Consider the following 21,086-nt stretch of genomic DNA (forward strand, 5'->3'; position numbering starts at 1 on the left):
CCTGAGGAACTAATGATGACAACTATATTAATTATTAATTGCCTAGGGCCTTTCCCTACTTGTATTTTCATCCAAAAACTTCCATTGGCATCCATTTCATTGCATGATAGAGATTAATGCCTGTTGCATCCTATGAGTTTGCCTCATTAATTCTGTGTGTCTTTCTATTTGTCTTGTGCAGGTGACTGCCACTAATGTAGATGAGGGCTGTGTTACACACTTCACAGGGACGTCCAGTGCCGCGCCCATGGCCTCCGGAATTCTTGCCCTAGTTCTGGAAGCAAAGTAGGTGCCGTCTTGAGCATACTGTGCAGAGAATTAGGGGAGAGAGAGACATACAATTTCATGTCTGGTTTCGATTTTCTGCATTTGGAATAATGCAGAATCCTTGCTGTCTTTCATGAAAACTACAATAAAAAACACTCCTCTTATCAATCCTTTAAACAGAGAGCACCCACAAGCAGGTATTCCCTTAACTCTAAAAACAGCCTCCCAGTCATATTTTAATATTTGCTGCCAACACTGTACATGTATTGATATTGTAACATGTACAGTGTTTTGCTTTAACAAAGAAACGTCTCATTGAGCTCTCTGTCTACATTTAAACCTTATGCTTTTTTGGGAATCAAAAATAAACTTTTCTTTAAAAAATGTTGAGGAACTATTTTGGGGAATGTAATAATAATAATAATAATAATAATAATAATAATAATAATAATAATAATGCACATGTATCATATAGGCTAGAAATCAGATAAAAATGGGTGTAATTTGGGTGTTGTGTAATTTAATTTGTTGCATTCCCCAAATGTTTTATTAATGTTACTAAGTTTCCATTCCACCATTTCTATGAAAGACTTAGTGGCATATGCTTGTTTGCAAATGAGCTACATGCTCTTGTCACGCAGATATTTAATGGAATAAAAATGCAAAGTTTGGTTTTTTATGACAGTGTTCGGTTTAACTTTGTTAGAAACAATCACTGAAATGAATTCAAAGCAGTGTTATGGTGCAAACAGCAGCATCACATTTCATATGTTGATTTAATTCTATAAACATCAAGTTGGGCTTAGTAGATTTTTACTGTCACTAAGCGCCTTAATAGTACATCTGTGTGTTAAATAAACAGTAATAAAAAAAAGCATGTGTTGCTGGAGGAATTGCTCCGTACACAGTGAACTTAATGGGACTGGTTGGAGAAAAATGTCCTGACAGAGTCAAGGTGATGGCCATTTTTAGCCACCGTGCTATCCATCACCTCTCAGCCAGGCATACTCCATCATATGCAACTGTGTTATGAATTAATGCATCAAGCTGTGCAGCCAGTCATGCTGGGGGCCTTGGTGACATGTGAAATTGCTGTGCGCCTCATTTAGCTGTTTATTGCGGTAGAGTAAGTGTTGCAGCTGTCATCCTGAGATGGGATGATAGTGCTTGTTAATAGGCGAGGCTGGCAAGAAATGATGGACGCCACAGCAAGAGATGTCCGCGTGCGTGTGTGCCAGTGCAGCTCTGGAATATCACAATTATACACACTTTTCACATCAGGGCAGAGGTGTTAAAAATAGTAGGGCCATGAGCTGTGTTCATCTTTGGTTCCCGACACTTAGAATATGACATTGTCTGGTATTCTTAGGCTTACTTTCTCACTTAGCTTTTTCTACCCAGTGCATCTCAGCAATGGCCTTTATTTAGAAGACAAGTGCCAGCGATTAAACAAGCTAAAAATATATGAATGTACCAGTAGATCGCTGATGTGTAAATAACACTAGTCTGTAATAATAATAATAATAATAATAATAATAATAATAATATAATAGATAATGTATTTTATTGCTGTAGTATTTGTGCGTTAAGACAAAAAATAAAAAACATTCTGATCAGAATAAGATATTTAGTAGAATGCAGTGTATAATATTGAATTTCAATTGCATTAAGATAATTTTGTTTATCATTACCACATGCCTGACTGATATACAGACAGAAACTGGATCAGCTGGATAAGAAATACATACATAAACTAAACTCATATTGATACTATACAGTGTATAATTGTATAAATGCATAAGTTCTTGATATGTGTGATTCATATTCAGAAATGAAATGTGACTATTGCAGGACAATGAGAATATAATGTTAAACTGCTGCTGTAATTTGTTTGTGTGTGTGCATTTTGCATTTAATATTTTTTTTCTTATTAACTGTTCGAGGGGAATAATAACTGTCCTGTTTGTCATGTGTTAATTCTCATAATTATGATTTCCATTACATCAGAGTAGATGTTGAACTTCATGCTGATTTGAACTCGGCTCTCACCAAGATAAGCATCAACTAAGACATAGCTTTGCAGTAAACTAATGTGATCCATCTGCATCTCCATCCATTTGCGTTGTTTTCCATTTGATGATGTAGATATCCTTCTGTCTGGTGTTGATTGCTGAAGTGTAATGCTGGCTCCAGGGATCAGCTCATTTTGCCTCCCCAGCGCATCAGCACACACAACGGCTGCGATGCTGGCTCCGGGGATCACCCAGTGCGGTCTCCCCAGCGCATCAGCATGACAACCGTCTGGATTGAGCTAAGTGGGGTACATCTCTGGGGTCTTCAAGTGGGCACCTTCCATCCTCGGTGTTTCATTGACTAGCCCACGACACCTCAAGAGGGCTCAACAGTGATTCTGGCATCCCAGCATCACCCCCCTCCATCCCCCACTCAGCTCAGCCTAGCTTACTTACCTGTACATCAGCGTTGCTTTCTTTCTATTGTGCTTGAGGAATATTGTCTATTGTGTGTAATGCTTTGATGGAACTGGTGGCAACTTACTGGTCAGGTTGCACTTGTCTTCCAATGCTAAGGCCAAACATCGAAGCACCTGGTCATGTCGCCAAGTAAACTGTCCTTGGCTAAGACCTACCTTACATCCTGTCAAAATGTGCCTTAATGTTGCAGGTGATGAACACAAAGGACATGAGGGATCCTCACCCACCCAGAGGTTTAGGTTTTGTGGTGATTGGAGAACATCATATGCTGATCTGATGAGAAAACGGATCCTGATCTGTTTCATTGTCCATAGTTCTTGTGTTGTTCCACACCCTCCCATCTCATTCATTCTCCCTGCTTGGCCTGGGAAATAGCCTTTCCACACCTGATCCTCTGCTTTTGCACCTCATTGACTACCAGCTTCCTCCATTGAGCTGGGGTTGTCTTGTTCCATGTAGGAGGAGCTGAACTGAGACCAAAACCTCCTTTTCCATGCTAAACTTGCCCCATAGTATCTCTGATTTGAAGGGCAGCCTTAGCTTCTTCCACAGCTTTCTTTGCCGTCCATTTTCTTCCAGTTTTCAAAACAGGTGCTGCCTGCCTTACGCATTTGTCTCGTGAATCTACTAATGTCATTTCCAGTCGGACTTTGGCGCACTTAAACTCCTCGGTTAGAGCAGAGATTGGTAGCTGCAGTATTCCTTTACCATAAAGTCCCACTTTGCTGAGGCAGCGTGGAACTCCCAACCATTTATTGACGTATGAACTGATTAAAGCTTCCAGCTTCTCAGCTGTTGTCAAGGAAACCTTGTACACAGTCAGTGGCCACAGCAGTCTTGTTAGTAGACCAAACTGAAAGCATCAGAGTTTCAGTTTGCCTGGTAAAGCGCTGCTGTCTGTGCTCTTCAACCCTTCCACTGCTTGTTGTCTAACTTCTCCGACTTGAAGTGTGTCCTTTAGATCCCCGTCGTACCATCTCCCTAGACTTTTCACTGGCTTCTCGGACACTGTTGGTATTGCCTCACCGTTAATGTAGAACCTTTTATCTACTACTTTACCTTTAATTATAGAGATGCTTCTTGATTTAGTGGGCTTGAATTGCATTCGTGCCCATTCAATGTTATTGGTTAATTTGTCCAATAACCGATTAGTGAAGGCTGCTGTTGTAGTCATTGTTGTCTTGTCATCCATGTATGCTTGATTTGGTGGTAGTCGCATTCCAGAAGCCAAACGCTCTCCTCTCACTACCCATTTTGATGCCCTAATAATTACTTCCATTGCCATGGTAAAAGCCAGTGGAGAAATGGTACATCCTGCTATTATTCCAACTTCTAGGTATTGCCATGTAGTGCTGAATTCTGAGGTTGAAAAACTAAATTGCAAATCTCCAAAGTAGGCTTTCACTAAATTTGTTATTGTCATCAGTACGCCGAAAAAATCAAAGACTGCCCAAAAAAGATTACATAAGCAATAAGGCACGACAGAGTGTGTGATATAATCTAATATCACCACGCCCTGGATGTGTTGCAAGGTACGAGGCAATTTTTTTAAAAATTTGTTTTAATTTTACTTTAAATTGTCCTTTATTATCTGGGATAGTAACTGGAGGTATCCATACCGGATTTGTGCTACCGATTCACAGTGGCAAGAAATACGTTATTTGCATTATGGAATACTCGGTTACTTGTCAAACTGACTTTGCAGTTTACAGCTGGACAATGTGGATAATTACTGAGCCATAGTTAAGAAACAATTTAAAACAATGCAGGGCACAGCAGAAGAGATGAGACCATCATACCTGGACAAATGTATGTGGAGAGAAAGGTACTGAAGGAATTGCTGAGGTGCATATAAATACTTGCGTCAGACCACACAGCTGCACAGGGGGGTGGGACCTGTAGCAGCAGGAAGGGTAGGAGATTCAACTGACCAGAAAAGAACGCACAGAGACAGGGGCAGTGGCAACAAAACATCCATTTTACCACCAAAGTCTCTTTCAATAGCGATCCAAATATTTTTTAAGAAGCTGAAAGTTTAAGATATATTTAAAATATATATTTTCAGAAGGGGATAGTTCAGGGAGAAGCAGCAAAGCGATCAGAATAGAGAGTTTTGAATTGATTTGAATACTTTTGCCTTTTTAACTACTTTAATTAGTAGGGCCAGCGAACACAGCGTGGGCGACTTTGGCTCCCATGGGAGTGTGCATCACGAATGCAGCCATTTTTAAATCGTTGTAAGATTATCAGAGTTATCGTGAATCAAAATATATCACTAAATATTCGTATAAAATTATATCAACTACAAGTGCGTATTAAAATATTTACTTATGTTTGAGTTGATTTTGTTTTACTAAGGTCTAAAATTGCAACACAATGAAACATGCCATATTAAAAAAAATCATAATTTCTTAAAATATCAAACCAACCCCACGAAATGAGATATTTTTTTTTTATTTTAACATTTAGTCTTGATTACAAACTGCACACAAACACCCATTAAAACGCAGTCGATTTTATTATATAATAGGTGATTTTTTTAGGACGATTTTTTTTCACGACTTGGCCGCTATGTCATATTCCATGGCACTGGGGGGGGTACGCTCTATATTTTGGACTGGCCACAATTATTAACCAACTGAATTATTACCAACCTTTTGTGGCCTTGGAGATAGAGGGGTTGGATTAAGTGACGCACGGATGTTTTCACTGGCGCCTGGTGGTTTTTATTCAGTGTTTGCTAGGTTGATAAATCACAACACTTTAAAAATGACTAATTTACATATTTGCTGGACGGACTTAGTGCACAGCTGATGCGGTTCACCTGCGGCTGAATCGGTGCCACACCTACACGATAACAACACCCCATATGCCAGACAGGGAGGTGCCCAATTTTTAGGAATACTGCTTCTTTGCATGAAACTTAGATCCTCCCATTTTAAACTGACAATCACTTTGGAGTAAAGTTTTTTTTTTTTTTATTTTAAACGTGATTTAAACTGATTTAATAAAAATAAATGGGCGATCCTTATTATGAAAGCTTAGGACTGACAGGCGCTTAAAAGAAAAAAAAAAAGATCCTGCCAAACAAGAAGCTAATTCTTTAAAAACATTTTTTGGAGTGTTTAAATTTTACATATGTTTGAGTTAAATGAAACTGTTGGTAAAAGCCAGTTCATTGTGTATTTTATTAAAACCTAAAATTACGACTGACCTCTCTAGTTAGTTATTAGTCTCCGATTCAGGCTCATTCAATCTCATGTACACTTCGGTTTCCCAAAAGGTCAACAACATCAGTCATGTTTATTGCGATAAATTCCAATATGTCTGTGTTATTTTTTTGTTTGTTTGTTTCTAGTGGTATATGGCTATCTACCAGTGATTTGCCTCTTTTTAAAAATAAGTGCCGAGCCATGGTGATATGCTGTAATATCAACACCCCCTTGTGACCTATTTTGACCAATCAGGATAGTATTAAACATACCCATTTATAATACCTCTATAAGTGCCCCACCTCTCTCCTGTGCATCAAAGTTAATCTAATTAAAAACTAATTTGGAGTCAAAACACTCATTAATACTGTACATACACCCACTGCGCTAGACAGATTTAATACAGGTGCTAACCTAGCACAGACCTGCAGCCTAACCTTGTTAATGCCAAATGGTATTGTAACGTTTCTTCAGCGTTTTTGGTGTGAAACAAGACTCCGAGACCAGATGTGATTCCAAAATCTGACCAGTTTATTTTTGTTTGATCAAGTGGTGGAACAACAAATCCTTGTTTGGGCCAGGGTTCACGCCAAAATAATAAACTCCTAATATTAACTTCTTCTCAGTAGTCTTGTCACTCTCCCTCACTCTCTGGTATCTTGTCAAACACGCTCACTTTCTCTCTTTTCCACTCCAGACTCATTCTCTGGTTCTTCTTACTGCTTCACAGTTATGGTCCTCACTTTCAGCCTCTCTCTTTGTCCCTCTCAGTCTCACAGCAACCAATCAAGCCAAAGTCTGCACGTGTTTTCTCCGCGTTGACTTGCTCTCCCTCTGTAACCTCAGGAGGCCTTGCCCACCACCCGGATCAACCAGTCAGATCCATTTTCCACGACCCTCCAGCTCCTGCCGTTTCTGGAGAGTAGCGAAGAATGATTCCAACTGGCGCATCCCTAGGCAGCAGGCAACAACCACACACACACACACACACACGCGCGCACACCCATTCCCTAACTAACAGCATGCCCCATACCCTCACAATACACGTAACATCAAGCAAGACATGACAAAACAAGACAAACAATGTTCCAGCAGGATGCCATCGCCAGGGTCATTACAGAGTCTTGTTATTGTGTTGACCAAGCACCAACTGTTACTGCATGCAGTAGGCTCTGTGAATTAGGAGTGAAGGGGTTTCTAGTAAATGTTATCAGTTTAAAAAAAAAAAACTGAAAATGGAAAGAAAGGTAATCCCTTTTTTCCAAAATGTTTTTGCTTTCCGAGCTGCAAACAACTTGAATTTCTCATTTATAGTACAACCATCTGCTGCTGCCAGCAACACAGGGCCAAAAATATTTTAACGGGGGAGGAATTGTTTGTCCCTAAATCCAAACCTTTTTGGAATGAAAACAAACAAACTGGTGCTCAGAAGGCTGCGGAGGACCACAAACAACAAATCCTATTTCACTATAAAATTGAAGATAACAGTTGACAACTGGTTTCACTACACTGTGTTAATATTAGGCAGTCTAAGATTACTGCTAATAAGTGCCTGCGAAACCAGCCATTAATGATAAAACCATAAGGTGACTGATTCCATATGCAGTGCTGAACTTCTTCCTCTAATAATACCAATCCCTAAGAGTATAAAAGGGCTCCATGATATAACTGCACAGGCAGCAAACACGTTTATGGGAATTAGATTTGCAAGGCCAGTTCTTCAAACAATACACATCTTTTGTGTGCTAACACGTTCAATTTCCTTTCATTTTCTTGGCCCTCTCAACTTCACCTCGGGGTATCTACTGAGGAGTCAGCCAGAGGCATTTTAATGACTGTTTCACAGGAACTGTCAACACTGAAGAGCCTGGCTCCTTACATACTTGCACAACTGTAAATCTCAGGTTTTAATGTACTGCAGTAAAACTGACACATGTCAGCAATCTTACACAGCAAGCTGTGTTCTTCATTGCTGAAATGACTGCTTGACAGCTGCTGTCTTTCAGTTATTTCTAAGAATACTGAATAATTTTTAATTAAAGAGGAAGTAACTTTAAATTACATTTTTAACAGTTTTTTTTATTTATTTTGTTACTGTCCTTTTCCCTTTTTATGATGTTTGCAACTATTTTGTGTTTTTTTTATTTTTTATTTTATTATTGCAATTGCTTAAACATTGTGGTTTTTAAGGACCTCAATTAAAAAACAGGGGCCTTAAGGTTGTCCTGCATCGGGTCAGGTACCCGCAGGTGACCCACAAAAGTCTGGTCGGACTCGAGTCTGAATGTGAACTTTTTTGTGGTTCGCTGTTTGGGTGCGGGTCAAAAAAATATAATTTTATCACCAAAAAAGTTGTTTCTCCTTTCAGCGTACTCGTCTGTCACCCTTTCCCAAATAACGACAGGCTATGGATGTAACCCCGGTTCTCTAAAAGAAAAGATGACTGCTAAACCATACTTTTGGGATATGCCTGCTTATCAGGTGTTTGCTCAGCATTTTATATCAAAGCTGCCGATAGGCCCCTCTGCCGAGTGACGCCCTTGGTACTGCCTCTCGAGGCAATAAATAGTCACTGCTCTGAGCTCTCAGTCTACCAGAGCCGTCGCGAGGGAGAATGAGTGGACAGTTGGTGGTATGAGCGTGCAACCTCAAGGACCCTGGTGCCTATTGAAGGCATAGAGGGCTCTATGACATTAAGTCGGTAGAACCTGGTAAATGTATGCTGAGTAGCCCAGCTAGCCACAGTACAAATATCGTTCAACGAGGCACCTCTAAAGAGGGCCCATGATGTAGCCACACCTCTGGTAGAGTGCGCAGCCACCCTTCCAGGTGGGGGTAGGCCGGCATTAGTATACGCAGTCGAGTCCACAATCCAATGGGACAGTTGCTGCTTACAGAGGGCTTAACCTCGGGTCCGTTCACCATGACAGACGAAAAGCTGGTCAGACTGACGCAGCGCTCTTGTTCTATCCACATAACATCTCAATGCCAGAACTGGGCAGAGGGAATTAAATCTCCTATCCATCTCCTCCGCAAAGGGAGGGGATGGAAAGCCTATAGTTCCGCTGACTGATTTAAGTGCAAAGCTGTAATCACCTTGGGGAAGAAAGCTGGGTTAGTACGCAACAACACCATATTTCCATTGTCCCAAATACGCATACAGGAACTGTGCACTGACAGTGCCTGTAGCTCACTGATCTGCTTAGCAGCGGTGATAGCTAACAGAAAGCCTCCAGTACCATGTCTAGACTCCATTCGGGCAGGATGTCCTTTGTAGAACCTCCAAGCCCCCTTTAGAAAATGGGTCGCCAGTATATGAACGCCCAGGGATACATGGCATGCAGATATGGCTGCTAGGTACACTTTCAGTGTAGAGGGGGATTTCAGCAGGATCTCCCAGGGCTGCCCTCTCTGGCTGGCCGAGGTTCTGAGGGCTACCAGGAGAACTGTCGCCTCGTCTCTGCTGACCATCTTGAGGAAGGCAGGAAGCAGTGGTATAGGCGGGAAAGTGTACAAAAGTGCTTTGGGCCATTCGTTAGCTAGGTCGTCGACACCTAGTGGGCTTCTGCAGCTGCGGATAGAAAACCGTAGGGGCAATGGGTCATCTCTGCCCTGGCAAAGAAGTGGACCTGGGCTTCCCCGAAGCGTTCCCAAATGTGCCATTCTGACAAGTGAGGACCCTCCCTCTAGAGGAGATCCGCTGCCCAGTTCACCACTCATGGGAGGTGTACAGCCCAGAGGGACAGGAAGTGCCTCTGTTCCAAGATCAACAGCTGAAAGGCTATTCTGTGTAACCCCGGGGACCGAAACCCTCCCTGGTGGTTCATGTATGCAGCTACTGACATCTTGTCCATGAGGACAAGGACATGTTTGTTGCGGAGCACAGGGAGGAAACGTTGTACCGTGAGGTGAACCTCTTTCAGCTCTAGTACGTTTATGTGCAGGGATGTCCAGTGACAAGACACACAGCTCAGTACTCTCTGTGTTTGAAGCCCTCAGTACTTGATGATTGATTGGAATGAAAGAAGCCGGCTGATTCAACTCAACATACTTGTATTTACTTACTCCCCTGAGCTTTTTTCTAGTCACAGTACAGTTAAGCTGCACTGATGATCCCCCAAACAGGGCGAAACATGTCTGCAGTTACTGTAGTTTGACTTTTAAAATGCTGTGAATGTAGAAGCCTTTTGTCGACTTTCACGTGATTTGATTGGCTCTCGTAAATCGGCATATCCGCTTTTATAAGCGGCTGATATATAATATTATATGTTATATATATAATAATATATATATATTATATATATATATATATTTGGATATATATTGCTATATATATATAGTCTTTATTTTTATATAGTGCCTTTCATAGTGGACCACCATCACAAAGTGCTTTATAAGATACGAGACTAGGGTGTGTGAACTATGCATCAGCTGCAGAGTCCGTCTCACCTCCAAGTGCACAGCTGAACGAGTCCCAACGTGTTCACTTGCTCACCGACTCGAACCTAAACTTGGCACCTCCAGTGGCTGAGCCTCTATGATATATATGTCCAGCCTCTTTTATACTATATATATATATATATATATATATATATATATATATATATATATATATATATATATATATATATATATATATATATATATATATTATATATAAAAATAGTAAATTAAATTACTTAGGACTGTCACTTGATTACATTTTTTGATCAGTTAATTTATGGACATTAGTTAGATAAATGGAACAATTTTTTTTAGTCCTAGTGAAAAAAATTTTTTATATTAAAAAACTATTAAAACCCAAGGGAAAATTTTCGTAAAAAAATAATCCGACCCTAGGTGGGATAACCTATTGTTAAGATGTTTTGTTTTTTTTTTTTTATTATTTTTTTTCTTTCCAAAACTTTAAACTGCTGCTGCTTCGAAGCTGTGTGACTGATCAGGTTCTGACTTGGCAGGTAACAAGCTGGATACTTTGGCTGTCAGAAGCTGAAAAAATGTTGCTGCTGCGTCCCTGCAGTTGGCACCGTGACGCATTTTTCGATAAAACCTTTCGAAATCATCTTCTTGGGAACCGGTGAAGTGATTGATTGCTGTGATAAATTTTAATGTCAAAATGGCTGCCACAAATCTTATTGAAATGCGCCCCTAACAACAAACTACTGCTGTTTGAAAACCGTTTGTCCAACAAACTCCAAACTTGGTCGTTATCGTCCCAGTAACAATGGGATACAAATATGTGAAAATGGTCATGTTTTATAAAACAAGATGGCCGCAAGGTGTATGTTTACGTCTGAAATTTAAAACTGCCTCAGTTGACAAACGGTTTATTTGACTAACTCGAAACTTCACAAGCATCATCATTGACACTAGCAATAGAACTGACTTTTAAGAAACTTGTGTTAAACAAGATGGCTGCCTGACGCATTTAAAAAAAACAAAAAAACATTCAAAATCTTCTTTTGTGGAACAGTTGAAGTTGCTAATTTTAAAGTTGGCACATTGAGAACTAAACTCGCTTAGACGGGTACTGATACTGGGGCTTGGGAGCCGTAAAACTGCCTGGCAGTTCTAGCTATTTTTATTTTTGTAAGTGTAACACATTTCCACAGAACAACGTCATTCAGTGAAAGAGTTTAATAGCAAAATAATAATGTATGCAAACATGGGTTTCTTCTGAACAACTTTTGATATTTTATTCAAATATCAAAACAAAACCAATAATTAATAAATAAATAAAAACCCAGCTTACATATGTTACAAAATCTATCAAATGCACAGATTCCAATATATTGTTATATGAACTCTACTGTTCAAGGATTGGTGCCACAAACAGGGAATCAGTTTTTAAAGAACATTCTCCCCTTCTGTTAACAAATTACATAAATGTCGAGGACATTTTTTTTCATTCATTCTTTGAAACAAATGATTTGCTTAAAAGTGTACTGGTAAATTAAAGCCTATACAGCATTGATTTACACATGCCAGTCGCCATCTCAGTTTATTAATCTGCTAATATGTACTTTGTAGTAATAGGATGACCAATTCAAATGGTTGAAGTAATGTGGGATGACTGCAAGCAATCCTGTAAACTGCTCACATTCTCCTTGTATGAAAAACTTTGCTTGCAAATTAACCTGAATACCCATTCTTTTCCAGACTTGATTTAAGTTTTGCCTTTAACGGTTCATTACACTCCATTTTCTGTTCTCTCCAACTGTCTCTACTTGATACCGTTTGTGACGACTTGCATAATTTTCCATGTGTTAGTTACTTTGGCTTTTAACCCTATAATGCCCAGACAGAAAAATCTGATTCTGCACGATTACCTGGTTAGTTAGCTCCCTATAAAAGAGCACCACCCCAGTAGTTTAGGGTGGTTGTATGGCCTAGAAGCCTGGCTCTTTTTGTCTATACTCTGGCCTGTGTACTTTCATCATACCAGGAGGCTGTGTGGATTCTTCAACTCGTTTGCGCTGGATCTACAATTTCATCTCCTACCTATGGTTTGAAACCATCATGACTGTTTCTTTAATTATTTTGTTTTCCTTATCCTGAAATTGTATGGGACAACCTTGTTATGGGGTAATGTGCTGGCTGTTAAAGCCTGAATTTGAGTTTAACTGTTTTATAGATAGACCATATTATTTGTGTTTATGATGCGTCATAGTAAAAAATAACCTTGGCTGGGCCTGTTGGTGGGTTTGTTATAAAGGAGGTACGTTTTGCTCCTTAGCTGGGTCTAAGTTTACTAGATTTCAGTTTAAGAAGTACTGTACTTTTTTTTTAAACACTGTTTGAAATGTTAAACATTAACTAATATTTCAAACATTTTAAGCCTGATCAAAACTCTTACAATAACAATTAAAAACCATCATAATAATAATAACTTTAATAATAATAACTTTAATTTATTATAATGCCTTTCAAACCAAGGTGTCTCAATGCGCTATAAAAAAACAATCAACAACAATTGATTAAAAAGTTATATAAATACATTAATAATTAAAATACAATAAAATGGATAAATATAATCAATCATAAAAGTACAATATGTTATAACAAAAGAAAGAGTTGAAAAAATGAAAATAGGAATAACTGAGTCTATTTGATAATAATACCAAACCAATGAACAAGAAACATGAACAGTCCATTAGTATGGCTCTGAAAGCACATGTACAGTGGCTCTCAAAAGTATTCACCCCCCCCCCCCCCCCTTGGACTTTTCCACATTTTATTGTGTTGCAACATGGAATCAAAATGGATTTAATTAGGAGTTTTTGCCACTGATCAACACAAAAAAAGTCCATAATGTCAAAGGGAAAAATAAAATCTACAAATTGTTCTAAATTAATTACAAATACAAAACAGAAAATAACTGATTGCATAAGTATTCACTCCCTTGAGTCAATATTTGGCAGAGGTACCTTTGGCAGCAATTACAGCCATGCGTCTATTTGGATAAGTCTCTACCAGCTTTGCACATCTGGACACTGCAATTTTTACCCATTCTTCTTTGCAAAATTGCTCAAGCTCCGTCAAGTTGGATGGACCTTTGCTGAACAGCAATTTTCAACTCTTTCAACATATTCTCAATTGGACTGAGGTCCGTGCTTTGACTGGTCCACTCCAGGACATTGACCTTTTTGTTTTTAAGCCACTCCAGTGTGGCTTTGGCTATATGTTTGGGGTCATTGTCCTGCTGGAAGATGAATCTTCTACCAAGTCCCAGGTCTCTTGCAGACTTCAGCAGGTTTTCCTCCAGGATTTCTCTGTACTTTGCTGCATCCATTTTGCCCTCTATCTTCACAAACTTTCCAGGCCCTGACACAGAAAACCATCCCCATAGCATGATGCTGCCACCACCATGCTTCACGGTAGGGATGGTGTTCTCAGGATGATGTGCGGTGTTAGGCTTGCGCCAAACATAGCGCTTAGCGTTGAGGCCAAAAAGCTCTATTTTGGTCTCATCAGACCATAGAATCTTCTTCCACTTGGTCTCAGAGTCTCCCACATGCCTTCTGGCAAACTCTAGCCGAGATTTGATGCAAGTTTTTTTCAACAACTGCTTTCTTTTTGCCACTCTCCCGTAAAGGCCAGTTTTGTGAAGCACCCAGGCTACTGTTGCCATGTGTACAGTGTCTCCCAGATCAGCCGTGGAAGACTGTAACTCCTTTAGAGTTGCCATAGGCCTCTTGGTGGCCTCCCTGGCTAGTGCCCTTCTTGCCCGGATACTCAGTTTTTGAGGACGGCCTGTTCTAGACAAATTCACAGTTGTGCCATATTCTCTCCATTTCTTAATAATGGACTTTACTGTGCTTCGGGGGATATTCAATGCCTTGGAAATGTTCTTATATCCTACCCCTGATTGGTGCTTATGAAGAACCTTATTATGGATTTGCTTTGAATGTTCTTTCGTCTTCATGATGTAGTTTTTGTTAGGAAATGTACTAACCAACTGTGGGACCTCCCAGTGACAGGTGTATTTAACCTCAAATCATGAGAAACACCTTAATTGCACACAGGTGGACTCCATTCAACTAATTATGTGACTTAAAGACATTTGGTTGCACCAGAGCTTATTTAGGTGTGTCATAGCAAAGGGGTGAATACTTATGCAATCAATTATTTTCTGTTTTATATTTATAATTAATTTAGAACAATTTGTAGATTTTATTTTTCACTTTGACATTATGGTCTTTTTTTGTGTGGCAAAGTTTTTTTTTGGATCAGTGGCAAAAACTCCTAATTAAATCCATTTTGATTCCATGTTGTAACACAATAAAATGTGGAAAAGTCCAAGGGGAGTGAATACTTTTGAGAGCCACTGTAACAATCAAATGTATTTATACATAATTCAGTGCCTGGATATGCAAATCCATCACTTCGTACAGCATATGCTGACTCCTCAACTGAGCTTCAAAAAGATGCCATTCCCACAACCCCCCACCCTCAGGAAACAAAGAACCAAGGAAATGAAAGTCCCTTTGGTCATGCATACAATACGAGACAATAGATCATTTCACACTGTGGAAGTACACAACATAGTCCCAGTTTAACCTGAAATAATACAAAAATACATAAAGCAACTCAATACAGTTGTTGTATAAATCTAACATGCCATGGTCCGATAATCCGATATTTTAACAATGTCCAAATGAGATTTCTCCTTTGTTTCCTTGGCACAGATTTGTTGCTTTTGGTTACAGCGTTATTATACAAAACTCAAAGTACACCGTGGTAACGATCTCTCTCCCTAGTTCCAAGACACAACCTAACTCCAGACAGTTCAGCAGCCACGTCACAGTGCGTAAGGTCTTCCAATTAAAGCTACAGTAGCATTAGCTGCTCAGTACAAAATAGAGTACCAATAAATCTATTTTGCTGTATTAATTCTCACAGATAATAACATTAATAAAATAATCTAAACATTCTGAACTGCAACCTGATCAAAACATTTACAACCAGTGAAACAGCCCTTCTGCTTTCCCATTAGTATTGCTGAATAGTTGCACCCAGCTTATATGTGTCTTGTGGATCACCTGACCCGTCACCTGACCAAATCAATGTGTGTACTTTGCAGGCAAGAAGATCTTCTAACCTTACTATTTAATTTATACATTTTCTGTTTTGTTTTTTTTTAAATTTTGGTCAGTGTATATTACTCTCCCCAAAGTGTCTCATAAATACATTTTGCCATGGCAGATTCCATTTAAAATAACTTCTGTCACATTCCTAAACCAGTGGCACAACTGGCATGCCTTTACAGTGTATTTCTGAGGAGAAAGGTGAGGCTACGTGATGTTCTCACCTCTCTGATCACTGTTTCTACAGGTAAACTGCAGCTGTTCATTTCAACTGATTGATGCACAGGTGCTTCGGGTTGAGTTCACATCATCTCTCACATATGAAAGTGGCATTTCATTATGAATAGAGGCACGGCTTGTGCGACTGCTGACACAGAATTAGATCCTTGATCCTATTTGTTATTTTGATCTTCTGGATGAATGTCAATTGAGAATAATTGTCTCAACGGTTTCAGCTGATCAGATGTAAATAGTATATTGGTACCAAGCCTTCCGAAATTCAGCATATTTCTTCATGCAGGACAAAGTATATAATTTGTGCCTAATAGGCTTTTTATTGACAAGGGAGCACATGCATATGTAAATAACTGAAGTGAACTTAGTAAGTATTTAAGCGTATTATTATTAATTTTGTGTTAGCACTTTACATTATGTAGCAATGCACTAACACAGTAATTAGAAGATTACAAAATAAAATGTATATTTAGTTGCTACTGTTATTTCAACTACACTGAATTTACACATGTGGTTCCATATTTACTATGTAACCACACCTGCGATTACAGTGTAATCACATGTTTAATGTAGCATATTACCATTATTGATATCATTACTAGTGGTAGTGGTAGAGGTGTTATTCTAGTGAAATTAATCATTCATCCTATTGTTTTTGCACAGAAGTCTTTAAAGCAGACATTGTGTTTGTCTGTGTTTGGATTTCTGCTACATGAAGTGCATATTTCTGAAGATATAAGATTTAACATTGATACCTCAATATCCTAGGCCACCCCCACTATGTTTGTAATATACAAACATTTTAGTTAATATTAATTTGTTAATAAACAGGACGACGCCTCCATTATGTGATTAATATTTACATATACAAATAGGATTTTAGTCCTTCACAAATTTCATATTTCTTATAAAATTATATTCATAATTCCATTATTCGAAGTGTTCAAATATATTGTAAGAACTATGAACAAAATAGAAAAGAAATGTGAGGCTAAGTTATTAAAATATGCTTTTCAGTTTCAATATCAAGAGAGGTTAACCAGTCAGATTACTAAGTCAAAGTTAATTGCATCTGCCCCACAGGGAGTGGCTTCTCCAAAAGTGTGATCCTGATGGAATTAAAAACCCAGCGCAGTCGCGTTTAGTGGCGCAGCGACAGTACCCAGCCAATCAGTGCTGAGTAGGTTGGGGAACCTGGGACAGGCAACAATCCCTTGAAGAGACAGAATACAAGGCTCCGTTCTGAATATAGAAGTGGCGATCATGTCGAGCGGCAGTAGCACAGAGCAAGAACAACCAGCACAAGCCAGAACAGCAAATGGTAGGTCACTCGGCGAGAGAATACGTAAACCATGCTTCACGACACAGGGGATTGCTATATTAATATCAGTTAACATTCATTTGTCCACTTCTGGTCCTGGCTATTTGCTGTGCCATAATTTATTGCTTTATGTGTGTTAGGTCCACACGCTCTACTGAAATTAATAAAATATTTTCTTTATGTACCATACTTTTTGTTTCAATAAACCAATTTAGCCTAACTACGCTGTTTCTTTTGTAATGCATTAATGAAAATAATATCGCATACCTGATATACCCTTTTTCTCAGTGAGTGATATTATAGTAATACCAAGCACATCATCTATGATTATATGCAGTCATCGTTTATATCATAAAACAAAAGTCTTTGAAAATCCTACAAGACACATTGAAACAAGTGCAAGGGATACAAGGTACATTATTTCATGGCATTGACATTACTACATGTAAAGGGTAAAATACTTACTACTGAGTAAAATAGTCACGTATTACTCCCTCCCTGACCTACCAGTAGGAGCAGCTGATTCATCATGTTCCCTCTGAGCTTGTATCCTCTGGAGTATCAATATAACATCCATTACGTAAAGCAATATTTTGCAATACACAAACATATTACACACCTCCAGAGGACTGTACTGTAGTGTTCCACCTGAGCGATCAACACATCTGAAACACATTTTCAGCATTCCAAATGTGCGCTCAATGACAATTCGAGCAGAGGTGATGGCTCTGTTATACCTGTGTTCAGCAGGAGTAATGGGATGTGAAATCGGTGTCTTGAGCCACTGTTTAAGTGGGTATCCATGGTCACCTATCAACCAGCCGTTCAGACTGTCATCCTGCTCAAACAAAGCTGTCAGTTGTGAGTTTGCAAGGATGAACTGAACCGGGATAGTTTGCATACGCGTGTCTTTCATTCATGAGCGCTCTGTACTACTCCATTGTATCTGCAAAACAGGAGTTTTTTTTTTTTTTAATTAATGTATTTGTTTGTTATTAATTTATAAGTAATATTGTTTAGTTTCTTATGTTTTGTTTTTTCATCTTAGGTTGTTTTTTTTTTTCTTTTCTTTTACTTTTCTTTCTTTGATTTGCTCTTTCTGTGTCATTCCAAAGGCACCGAGTTGCTACTTAGGACTGTTTTGCTTTTAACAGTGTGTTCAATTGTTAAAAGTTCCTGATTGCAGCACTAAATAAACCTGGTTTCAGCGGGTCTTACCGCAGTGATCAGTTGTTAATTTGGGACCGCATTGCGCTGTCATCAGAATCGTTTTGGCGAATGTGTTAAATAATTGACGCCCACGCCCCAAAATGTGTGCCGACCCATGGCGATGGGGCATCAGCTCCCTAACGGCACAAGACATCTGTATGTCTTCGCTTCACTTACGCGCCATAGAATCGGGTGCACGCGTCATTCGCACTTACGCTCGCATTTGTGCTGTGATCAGAATGCAGCCCTGAAAGTTCATATATATATATATATATATATATATATATATATATATATATATATTATATATATATATATATATAGAGAGAGAGAGAGAGAGAGAGAGAGAGAGAGAGAGAGAGAGAGAGAGAGAGAGATCTCAAATCAATCATAAATGCTTACTTTAGTACTCATACCAGGCAAAAAGAAACTCAGCACATACCAATTATTAAGTTTATTAAGGCTCAAAAAAGTAAGAAGAATATAGAAGTTAGAAATCATGGTACCAGAATTATAAGTATAGACACAAGCAGGAATAAAACATTTAAACACATATTTTCATAAGCAAGCAGGCTTCAGAATGGTTAAGTACACATGCACGCAGTTCAGAAGCAGTTTCAATTGCATGTAGTATTATGTTGTAATCCAGAATTATTTCAAACGTTTAGAAAAACTCAATCAATGGTTAAATGGTCCAGATGTTCGCAGTTGTTGTTTTCAGATGCTCACAATCATCAGTTCATTTAAAGTTGTATCTTGTTTCAGTTGTTCATCGAAGTATAATTGTTTGCATTTTTAATTTTAGCAAAAGTGTTACGTTGTATTAAACGCCAGATTCATGTCTGATTTATGTAGCATGCTCTCTTCTTTGTAATTAATGCACAGTTCATGTCAATTTATGAACACTTCAGAACTCTGTTCTCAAAGCGATTCTATTTGCTTGGCTTTGAGCAGATATCTTTAAAACCGCAAGCTGCCTGAGGTGAGGAGCATCGTCCTTATACTCAAAAGAATGATGGATGACCAAGCTACCTGGATAATAGATTACACAGACAAAACCCCTCTCCTTAAGTCTCTGAATGGTTATAATCTCTGATCATATGCAGAAATGCCTGTACAGGGATTAGGAAAAAAAAAAATAAACAAACAAACACATGCACTATGTAGCACACACTTTTGTGTACATGGACTGGTTTTGATTTCATACACATGGCATCTCTGACACGTATTCTGTAGCGGGGAAAGCTGCATCTCCCTGTCAGTTTCAGTCACTCCGAACAAGACACTAGATCAAAAGGGCGTTTGATGTTGGGCTGATAACAGGAGCTTAGTTGGCAGGTGATTCCATAGGCAGTACAAATTACTGATTTGTTTAAAAAGTGATCACTTTTGTTTTGGCTGGTGTTTAGAATTTGGTTTTTCCTCAATTCTTGCATATCAGTTGTCTGAAATGTAGCCACCAGCTAATTTTATGTATTGCATACTGTACTTTTTATTTCTTTTAACTTTCTGCTACAAGTGGTCTCAACAGCGATTTTTTTGTGTTCATTTTAAAAGTATTTGTTTGGCTGCAGCAAATGTCCTGCACTGTTTTTAATACAGGTGAGATGCTACATAAACCTCAGACAATTACACAGATCCACAGCATGTAAAATGCCACTCACCTTTGTGATAATTTCTGGACTATGTACAAACAAGCAGCATTTCCCTTATAAAGGTTTACAACGGAAAATGTGCCATTAATTTAGCAGTTTTCCCATGCTTTTCTCAAGGTTTTACTATGCATTTACTGTAGTTAAGGCTGTATTTGTTTCACGGTCATCACAGATTTCACGGTTTCCGTGAAATGTATCCATTGCCATATTGTCACATTTTAACTGCATTATACCGGCTGTCATATTATAAACCTTTATTAACAACTGTCAGTAGTCTCTCCCCAACCACATACAGATATGTGAGCATTTTACAGCAACATCATATCCAGGGTGGTTTTCATGTGCTGTAAAATTCTCTAAGTAACCCAGCTGTGACCTATCCTGGGATTATACAGTAGGTTAATCAAATCTGCAGATCAGTACAACAAAAAAAACATGTATTGCATATTTAAAATAGACCGTAGCATACCTAATTGTTTAATAAATGTACAAATTATTCGTACTGTAAGTGCAGATTAAATGGTTTTGTATTCCATGCTCCTTTGTTCTGAAGCTGTGCAACTCTCCTAATAACCAGGGCTTTCCCTTTCAATTGTGCGCCATACCCTGCAAACGAATTTGTCACCGTAATAAAGGTTTTAAATATTCAAATGAGATGACTTTCTGGAGCGAAGTCTTTTTATACATATCACTAAAATTGAAGATGAAAGTAAAATTAATAACTTCCAATTGCTTTAAACATTTGTTAACCCACATTACATATATTGTCAGCCTCTTTATATTTCAAAACTTAAACCGCCACAGCCATTACCTCTTAATTATAGCACCTAATCTGCTTTCTGTTCTCTAAGATTTGCCAGACTGGTCACTGTTTCTGTTAGGGCATGAATATCTTCATAATTAATGTAAAATCTTTTAAGAATGCATCCCTTATTAACCCCTGTAGCTGCGGGGGCCCATTCAATCTTAATTGCCTCCATTTGGCGCACACAGCATTATGCGCCATGATTGCTAACAAACGATCTTTTAATTTGTACCACTCAAGGATTCTTGCCTTTCTGCCAATATAACTGTTTTTTTTTTTGTTGTTTTTTTTTTTTATGTTTTTT

The 21,086-nt window shown here is 38.6% G+C and overlaps 1 protein-coding gene across 1 annotated transcript in view; it reads left to right on the top strand.

Annotated features, from left to right (window-relative positions):
* The window catches only part of LOC121316242 (PC3-like endoprotease variant B), a 316,516-nt gene that overhangs the window by 201,581 nt on the left and 93,849 nt on the right, over positions 1-21,086 (top strand). The window contains exon 13 of the mRNA XM_041251182.1: positions 182-285. Within this exon, the coding sequence (XP_041107116.1) occupies positions 182-285 (104 nt within the window). The remainder of the gene's footprint in view (positions 1-181; positions 286-21,086) is intronic.

Source organism: Polyodon spathula, chromosome 5 (assembly GCF_017654505.1).
Source record: "Polyodon spathula isolate WHYD16114869_AA chromosome 5, ASM1765450v1, whole genome shotgun sequence".
NCBI classification, from domain to species: Eukaryota; Metazoa; Chordata; class Actinopteri; order Acipenseriformes; family Polyodontidae; genus Polyodon; species Polyodon spathula.